Source organism: Salvelinus alpinus, chromosome 12 (genome assembly GCF_045679555.1).
Source record: "Salvelinus alpinus chromosome 12, SLU_Salpinus.1, whole genome shotgun sequence".
Lineage (NCBI taxonomy): Eukaryota > Metazoa > Chordata > Actinopteri > Salmoniformes > Salmonidae > Salvelinus > Salvelinus alpinus.
Window position 1 is genome coordinate 55234958 of NC_092097.1, and position 9722 is coordinate 55244679.

Here is a 9722-nt window from a genome sequence, read left to right on the forward strand (position 1 = left end):
CCTTCTTCACAACAATTGAACCGCTCTCCTTGAAGTTCTTGATCTGATAAATGGTTGATTTAGGTGCAATCTTACTGGCGGCAATATCCTTGCCTGTGAAGCCCTTTTTGTGCAAAGCAATAATGACGGCACGTGTCTCCTTGCAGTTTACCATGATTGACAGAGGAAGAACAATGATTCCAAGCACCACCCTCCTTTTGAAGCAAGACAGAGTGATCTCCAGCCCAGCCTTGTCAGCACTCACACCTGTGTTAACCTGTTTGGGCTGCAGGGGCAGTATTGAGTTGCCTGGATAAAAAGGTGCTCATTTCAAATGGCCTCGTACTCAATTCTTGCTCGTACAATATGCATATTATTATTACTATTGGATAGAAAACACTCTCTAGTTTCTAAAACCATTTGAATTATATATCTGAGTAAAACAGAACTCATTTTGCAGCAAACTTCCTGACAGGAAGTGGAAAATCTGAAATCGATGCTCTGTTCTAGGGCCTGCCTATAAATGTGCTTGATATTTATTAGTATACATGCACTTCATACGCCTTCCACTAGATGTCAACAGGCAGTGAGAGAAGAAATGGAGTGTATAACATGATCTGAGGTCGAATAAGAGCTCTTGGCATGACGTGACCCCAATTTCCTGTTTTCTGGAACGCGCGAGAAGGGACCTGGTATTGCCTTCTGTAAAGCTGTCGTTATAGACGACTAATATCTCCGGCTTTGATTTTATTTGATACATGTGACAATATCATCGTAAAGTATGTTTTTTCAATATAGTTTTATTAGATTATTGAAATTTTTTCGGGACGTTAGGCGTGTGGCTTTGTCTGCGTTTGTTCAGGAAGGAGAGCTTCGCGCCACTTTGCTAGCTTTCCGTGCTAATTGACTGGAGAAGAGGACATTCTAAATCCAAACAACGATTGTTCTGGACAAAGGACCCCTTGTACAACATTCTGATGGAAGATCTTCAAAAGTAGGACCCATTTTATGATGCTATTTCATATATCTGTCGAACATGTGAACTAGTAGTTTGCGCCCAGATTTTGGGCACGCTCTCGCCATAACGTAAACTGCATGTCGTAATGAAGTTATTTTTAGAATTTTAACACGGCGATTGCATTAAGAACTAGTGTATCTATCATTTCCTATACAACATGTATTTTTTAGTAATGTTTATGAATAGTTATTTGGTCAGAATATGTGAGTGTCAGAAAAATATCCGGACGTTGTGGGAAAAAGATGCTACGTTAGCACAATGTATAACCACTGATTTCAGCTCTAAATATGCACATTTTCGAACAAAACATAAAAAAATATCTTTTGAATTTCGCGCCCTGCTCTTGAAGTGGCTGTTGTCATATTGTGCCCGGCTTCGGGCTTGCAGCCCAAAGAAGTTAACCTGTTATGGCTGCAGCCCGGTGTCAGTACACTTATGACAACAGCCCGTCCAAGTGCAGGGCGCAAAATTCAAAAGATATTTTTTAGAAATATTTAACTTTCACACATTAACAAGTCCAATATAGCAAATGAAAGATACACATCTTGTGAATCCAGCCAACATGTCTGATTTTTACAGCGAAAACACCACGTATATTTATGTTAGCTCACCACCAAATATAAAAAAGCACAGACATTTTTCACAGCACAGGTAGCTTGCACAAAACCAACCTAACTAACCAAGAACCAACCAAACTAACCAAGAAACAACTTCATCAGATGACAGTCTTATAACAAGTTATACAATAAATAAATGTTTTGTTCGAAAAATGTGCATATTTGAGGTATAAATCATAGTTTTACATTGCAGCTACAATCGGAAATAGCACCGAAGCAGCTAGAACAATTACAGAGACCAAATTAAAATAGTTAAATACTCATCATAAAACATTTATGAAAAATACATGGTGTACAGCAAATTAAAGACAAACATCTTGTGAATCCAGCCAATATTTCCGATTCTTTAAGTGTTTTACAGCGAAAACACAATATAGCATTATATTAGCTTACCACAATAGCCAAAAACACAACAGCATTGATTCAAGCCAACAGTAGCAATAACGAATAAACCAGCAAAAGATATTACTTTTTTCACTAACCTTCTCAAAATTCATCAGATGACAGTCCTATAACATCATATTACACAATACACATATTGTTTGTTCGAAAATGTGCATATTTAGCGGCACAAATCGTGGTTATACAATGTGAAAACTAGGCAAAATGCAATAACAATGTCCGGAGAAATCTTGGAGAGGCACCTAATCTAATCAATAACTAATCATAAACGTTACTAAAAAATACAAGTTGGACAGCAAATTAAAGATAGCTTAGTTCTTAAAAACTTCTTGTCAATATGGGGGCGCCATTTCGACTTTGTAAAAATTCGTTCCCAAATTAAACTGCCTCGTACTCAATTCTTGCTCGTACAATATGCATATTATTATTACTATTGGATAGAAAACACTCTCTAGTTTCTAAAACCGTTTGAATTATATCTGTGAGTAAAACAGAACTCGAGTTGGAGCAATCTTCCTGTCAGGAGTTGAAAAATCTGAAATTTCGAACTCTGTTCCTGGATCAGTTAAATCATTTGCAATTATTCTATTGGTCGACAAGCACTGCATGCGATTTCCCCTAGATGTCAGCAAGCGTTGAGAGTTGGAATGGTGTTGCTAGGCAGATCTGAAGCAGTATAAATAGGCTTGGCACGAGGGGTGCACCCTTTTCATCGCTCGCCACGACGCAAGACAGACCTCAGAATGGCATTCTGAAAAGCTCACGTTATAGGCCTTAGATATATCCGGCTCTGATTTTATTCGCTATAGGTGTTAGAAACATCATAACGTATTTATTTTAAACCGAGTTATATTAGTTTATATGAGTATATTTGCGATTTTCGGAATTTCAGTTGTTCTGCGTTATGAACAGTTGGACACCTCTGCGCCACATAGCTAATGTTTGCTGCTAGTTCCAAAGTTGAAGAGGACATTCTACAGCCGAGCAACGATTATTATGGACAAAGGACAACTTGCCCAAGATTCTGATGGAAGCTCATCAAAAAGTAAGAAGTCTTTATGCTGTTAATTCGTATTTATGTTGAAAAATGTTAAACAATAATTCCGGCATTAATTTCGGTGCGGTCTCGCTGTAACGCACGCTGTATGTCGTAGTAACGTTAATTTAAAAAATCTAACACAGCGGTTGCATTAAGAACTAATGTATCTTTCATTTGCTGTCCAACCTGTATTTTTTAGTCAAGTTTACGATTAGTTATTGATTAGATTAGGTGCCTCTCCAAGATGGCGCCGGACAGATTGCTTGAAGTTTGGCTACTGTTGACATTGTATAACCACGATTTGTGCCGCTACATATGCACATTTTCGAACAAACCCTATATGCATTGTGTAATATGATGTTACAGGACTGTCATCTGATGAAGTTTATGAAGGTTAGTCAAAAATTATATATCTTTTGCTGGTTTGTTACGATCGCTAACCTTTGCTGCTGGTAAATGGCTTGTGTTTCTGGCTATTGTGGTAAGCTAATATAATGCTATATTGTGTTTTCGCTGTAAAACACTTAAAAAATCTGAAATATTGGCTGGATTGACAAGATGTTGGTCTTTCATTTGCTGTACGCTGTGTATTTTTCAGAAATGTTTTATGATGAGTATTTAGGTATTTGACGTTGGTTTGTAATTATTCTGGCCGCTTCGGCGCTATTTCAGATTGCAGCTGCAATGTAGAACTGTGATTTATACCTGAAATATGCACATTTTTCTAACAAAACATATGCTATACAATAAATCTGTTATCAGACTGTCATCTGATGAAGTTGTTTCTTGGTTAGTGACTATTTATATCTTTATTTGGTCGAAGTTGTGATAGCTACCTATGCAGGAAAAAAATGGTGGGAAAAAAAAGTTGTGTCTTTTGCTATGGTGGTTAGCTAATAGAAATACATATTGTGTCTTCCCTGTAAAACATTTTAAAAATCTGAAATAATGGCTGGATTCACAAGATGTGTATCTTTCATTTGGTGTCTTGGACTTGTGATTTCATGAACATTTTATTATATGATATCCCTGTGGCTTTAGGCTAGGGTATGCTAGTCAGCTTATTTGATGGGGGGATCCCGGATCCGGGGTTGTGACTCATTAGAGGTTAAGGAGACACTTAATCAACACAGGTGACCCCCAGGGGTGTGTCCTCAGTCCTCTGCTGTACTCCCTGTTCACCCATGACTGCGTAGCTTTGCACAACACCACGGTTGTAGGCCTGATAACCAACAATGACGAGTCAGTCTGTAGGGAGCAGGTATGTGAACTGGCATTGTGGTGTCATGACAACCTCTCCCTCAACGTTAGCAAAACAAAGGATTTGATTGTTGACTTTTGGAAGCCGAGGACGGAACATACCCCGGATCCACATCAACGGGACTGCAGTAGAGAGAGTCACAAGTTTTAAGTTTCTCAGCGACTACATCACTGCGGACTCGTCATGGACCAACATGACAACAGCGTCTCTACCTTCTAAGGTGGCTGAAGAAAGTTGCCATGCTGCCTCCTCTCTAAATAATACTACTGCACCATCGAAAGCGTCCTGAGCGGATGCATCATGGCCTGGTATGGCAATTACTCCGTCCACAACTGCAAGGCACTCCAGCGCGTTAGTCAACAACACCTCTGCAACGCTGATCCTCAAGACTGGGGCCCCACACGGGTGTGTGCTCAGCGTCCTCCTGTGCTCCCTGTTCACCCATGATTGCGTGACAACTCAATCGTCAATTTTGCTGACAACAGTGGTAGGCCTGATTAACAAAAATGACGAGACAGCCTACGGGAAGGAGTTGAGGGACCTGACGGAATGATGCCAGGAAAATAACCTCTCCCTCAATGTCAACAAAACAAAGGAGATGATCGTGGACTACTGTAGACAGCAGATTGAGCTAGTCCCCATCCATGTCAACAGGGCCGCACTGGAGAGGATGAAGAGCTTCAAGTTACTCGGCGTGCACATAACTATAAACCTGAAATAGTCCATTCACAGAGTCAGTGTGGTGAAAGCTCAACAGCGCCTCTTCAACTTCAGGAGACTGAAGAAATGTGGCTAGTCCTCTAAGGCCCTCATGAAATTCTACATGTGCACCATTGAGACGATCATGTAGGGCTGTATCAACGCCTGGTCCGGAATTTGCAACCACAGGGCTCTCCAGATGGTGGTGCGGTCAGCCCAACGCATCACCGGGGGCACACTGCCTGCCCTCCAAGACATCTCCAGCACTTGGTGTCACAGATAGGCCATGAAGATCATCAAGGACCTCAGCCACCTGAGCCATGGCCTTGTCTCCCCGCTACCATCTAGAAGGAGATGATAGTACAGGTGCATCAAAGCTAACCCTAAGAGACTGAGAAACTGGAGATAGAAGTTTCTTACTCCAGGCCATCGGACGTTGAAATAGTAAACTCTAGCCGGCCTCCGCCCAGTACCCTGCCCAAACTTAGTCACTGTTAAAAGCAGGGTACTGGGCTGATACCACCTGGTACTATACCCTGTACCGTAGAGACTGCTGCCATATGTACATAGTCATTCAACACGGTTCACTTTAATAATGTTTACAGTAGAGTACCTGTACTGGGGTTCTGTGGTCACCAAACTGCCTTCAAGCGCAGCGGTCTCCCTTCACAGGAGTGGCAAGTGGGAACATATAAATGAACAAAATCACTCGGACCAGCCTTTCTGGACCGTGGCGGTAAAGCCTGATAAGTGCAACACCCAAAGGGCTCGCACGTTGACGGGCAAGGCACCTGTCCAGCAGCCCTGAGAATTGAAGAGGTAATTTAGGCAATTCAAGGCAATTTACTGCACATACAGTTATGCTGTGTTTGCTCAAGAGTATAATTAATTGTCTGATCCCTCCTGATGACCCGGATTGAATATTGGGGTGCGTTCAGCAGGATGCAACCTTTTGGAAGGTTCAGATAACAATATGCTATTTTGAACAAATATGTCTCTCCGACATGTAGATTAAGGAAATACGTTGTCTCTATTCATGAAATTTATATCTGCAATGATCGAAGGTTTTTTGACTGAACGTGGCCCATGTAATTCTTCCTTAACGAAGAAGCACCACCTAGATGGCTACTTTAAAATGTTGGAAGCCCTCAATGGCAGTGTTCATGCCAAAATGGATTTCATCCATCTAGAGTCCTCTATCTAACTCCATGAGACTGACTAAATAGTCAGGTATAGACCAGCAAACGCCGGCCCCTAATTGCAATGAGGTGCAACTGGAGACAAAGAGATACACCTGGGTTAATTAAGACATGTCACATAACATAAATACCAGGTGTATTGGGTCTTGTTGTCATCAGTTGCATTTTCTCTGTTACTACCACTCCTGTACCTGGAATCATGCGCATGTTCAGACTGATGGCGGTCACATGTGAGTATACAAAATCTGTATCTGATGCAGATTAGAATTTAAATATATATACGATCAAATGTTTGTATTTGTGAGTAATAGAAGTACATGTCATATGATTTGAGGGACATTCAGTCCCTATTGGACAAAAAACTATTCAAAACAAAATCATTAACAAATGTTGTGACATCTTGTGCCTGGAATAAGAGACCAAATGCTCAACTTGACTATAATACACTTAGTATAACTGAAATGTATTAGTATAGAGACCAATGCTGAATTCTAGTTTCATGGTCCAAGTGCATATGTTGTGAGATGTTGCTCAACTAGCTGTGTGATGTTGTTTCAGTGCTGGCTGCAGCTTGCTGTACACTAACGGATGGAGGTACTGTATGTAATAATGATGATACTACTTAACCAAGCTAATGTGAGTGGTGTGTAATTCCTGTTTATTTGTCCTGGCAGCAATCAGCATCACGTGTGAAGGCTCTGATGCTTTACTGCAATGTGGTAAGCTAGTCCACACTGCTGAACAGTATACTCACTGACCACCTATGATAGTTTCTACTGTAGATTAGGGTCACTAGCCCACACCATAGAGACCCAGACTTGGCTCTCCTTTGTCCCTCACCTTTCTCCTTTTCATTGTCTCTCTTCCCCATCTCCCTCAGATGGAGGTAAGATTCAAATCAAGCGTGCCAACTATGGTCGTCGTCAACACGATGTGTGTTCCATTGGGCGCCCCAATAACCAACTCACCGACACCAACTGCCTCAGCCAATCCACCACCAGCAAGATGGCAGAAAGGTACTGGAACCTGTGTTTACCTGTAGGAAGTCCTTGACTAGTGTTAACCAGCAAGATGGCAGAAAGGAACTCATGACCTCTACCTGTCTTTGAAACACACAGATGCGGTGGGAAGAGCGAGTGTGTTATGCCGGCATCCAATTTCGTTTTTGGAGACCCCTGTGTCGGGACTTACAAGTACCTGGACATCAAATACTCCTGTGTCCAACAGCAAGAAACAAGTCAGTCTCTGAATGTGTGCTAATAACACTTAGTGGTGGGCACCAATATCCATAATTAGATTCAACGTACTATCGGTATGACTGTGGCATGTTGGGATATTGTTTAATACTCCTACCCACTTTACTCTTTTGTAAAATAGTGTACTCTGCTGATAGCTAGAAAAGGAATAGAATGGGTTGGTTCCTCTATGGTACTAGATAGCTAGCTACGTTTTACTAAATGCCGTCTTATGGCCACAACGTTTCATACGTGCATGGGTTTCTCAACGTGTAAACCACCCTCACCTGCTATCTAACCCTAGCTAGCCAACAAGCTGTGGTTATTGAGAAATGTAGCCTTCAACAACTTTAGTTAGCGTAGCCTATAGGGAGGTCAGGGACCTGGAAGTGTGGTGCCAAGACGACAATGGAACTGATAGTGGACTACAGGAAACGGAGGGCCGAGCCCCTCCCAACCAGGAGGCTAGAAATATTTGGTATCAGCCCTGCGATCCTCAATTCTACAGCTGCACCATTGAGAGGTTTTTGACTGCCTGCATCACCACTAGGTATGGCATCTGACTGCAAGGTGCTACAGAGGGTAGTGTGTACGGCCCAGTACATCACTCAGGCTGGGCTCCCTGCCATCAGGATCTCGACACCACGTGTGTCTGAAGGCCCTACATACAGACTCGAGCCACCCAAGTCATACTGGTCTCTGCTCCTCCATAACAAATGGTACGGGTGCACCAAGTCTGGAATCAACAGGACCCTGAACGGCTTCTACTTCCTCCAAGCCATAAAACTGCAGAGTTGACTATCTGCAACGACCCTTTTTGAAGGAACTTTATTGACTTGTCTCATATGCTGTTCCTTGTTTTATGTACATATCTTGCTCCATTAGCTAGCAAGAACATGGAAGGGAAGTGTTTCGAGCTTATTTGATGGTTGTGCACGCTTAATCTGGTTTACCACTGAATGTTTCAGTGAACGGTAACTAGCTAGCGCAACTCCTATAGATTGGTAGGGTCTATAGCTAATCTGACAGATGTCACAGCACAAACTGCATAGAAATACAGATTTGGTGTAGTGGGTTGACCTGTTTCGCCAGTTAAGGTCTAGCCAGCCAGTTTGCTTAAAATGGAAGTATTTTGAGAACTGCTCACAAGGAATTGAAACTACAAGTTAACGGTGGAAAATGACGCGCCTAACTTTGTATACTTTAGTTCATGCTGACATGCTTAAAATGCACCTGAAATCAACATTCCTTATTAGTGCCCATCACTAACACTTCACCAGGCTAATGTATGTCTGGCCAGTGTGGTGTAACTCCTGTGTTGTCCTTGCAGTAAGCAGCATCATATGTGAAGGCTCTGATTCTCAACTACTTTGTGGTAAGCTGGTCAACACTACCATACAGTGTATTCATGTGGTGATGTATGTTAGTCACTAGCCCACACAAACAACCAGATTTGGTAATCCTTTTCTTCGTTCTCTTCCTCAGATCGGGGTGAGATCCATATTCAGCGTGCCAACTATGGTCGTCGTCAACACGATGTGTGTTCCATTGGGCGCCCACAAAACCAACTCAAAAACACCAACTGCCTCAGCCCATCCACCACCAGCACAATGGCAGAAAGGTACTGAAACCTTTAGTGTGCATATACCTGTAGAGACTCACTTGGCTGTGATGTTAACCTCTACCTGTTTCACACAGGTGTGACGGAGAGCGCCAGTGTATCGTCAAGGTATCAAACTCCGTGTTCGGTGACCCCTGTGTCGGAACCTATAAGTACTTGGATGTGGCTTACACCTGTTACTGAATGTGAGTGTTGAATATGTTCATGCACACATGACTGGGAACTAGAATGCTGGTACTGATGGTTTGTCTTGCAGGATATCTTCCTGGGGAACCTGAAGATGTACAAGGCTTCTGGGACATTTTCATCGGGTCGTGCTGTTTTCCTCCAACCGTCAAATCAACTTCAATGACAATTGTAAACCTGTGCATTTTGTGCTGAAACATTTCTTAAACCATTTCTGAACTGTGGTTGTTGGTCTGAATTAAATGACGTGGCTGGAAGACGATACTGGTTGCCTCTTGTATATTACTAAATGTCACACCAATATTACTGACCATGTGTCCGGTATTCTCTCACACGGTGTTCACCGGTCTCATTTGTACCTGGGGCTAACGTGCCTTTGCCTTTGTAATCTGTGCCCACCTTTAGGCAGATGTAGACACGTTTAATACTCATTGTGATCACTTTCCTGACCACCTCAGGCGGTGTG

General features: G+C 42.2%; 1 protein-coding gene across 2 annotated transcripts; it reads left to right on the forward strand.

Moving 5' to 3' along the window:
• Positions 1 to 6352: 6352 nt before the first annotated feature.
• Positions 6353 to 9520, forward strand: LOC139536374 (L-rhamnose-binding lectin CSL3-like). Of its 2 annotated transcripts, XM_071336863.1 has the most exons (9): positions 6353 to 6444; positions 6773 to 6808; positions 6889 to 6933; positions 7095 to 7230; positions 7333 to 7451; positions 8780 to 8824; positions 8935 to 9070; positions 9148 to 9255; positions 9327 to 9520. In XM_071336863.1, the coding sequence occupies exons 1-8, from the start codon at positions 6414 to 6416 to the stop codon at positions 9251 to 9253; spliced, it is 654 nt and encodes a 217-aa protein (XP_071192964.1). In that variant the 5' UTR covers positions 6353 to 6413; the 3' UTR covers positions 9254 to 9255; positions 9327 to 9520. The 2 variants fall into 2 exon arrangements, with proteins under 2 accessions (XP_071192964.1, XP_071192965.1); XM_071336864.1 differs by lacking the exon at positions 6773 to 6808 and having other exon boundaries at positions 6373 to 6444.
• Positions 9521 to 9722: the final 202 nt, after the last annotated feature.

Coding starts and splice junctions, on each gene's coding strand:
- LOC139536374 (XM_071336863.1), top strand. CDS start 6,414: ATGCGCATGTTCAGACTGATGGCGGTCACAT. Junction 6,809..6,888: donor CTGTACACTAACGGATGGAG/GTACTGTATGTA, acceptor TTGTCCTGGCAG/CAATCAGCATCACGTGTGAA. Junction 7,452..8,779: donor TGTCCAACAGCAAGAAACAA/GTCAGTCTCTGA, acceptor TTGTCCTTGCAG/TAAGCAGCATCATATGTGAA.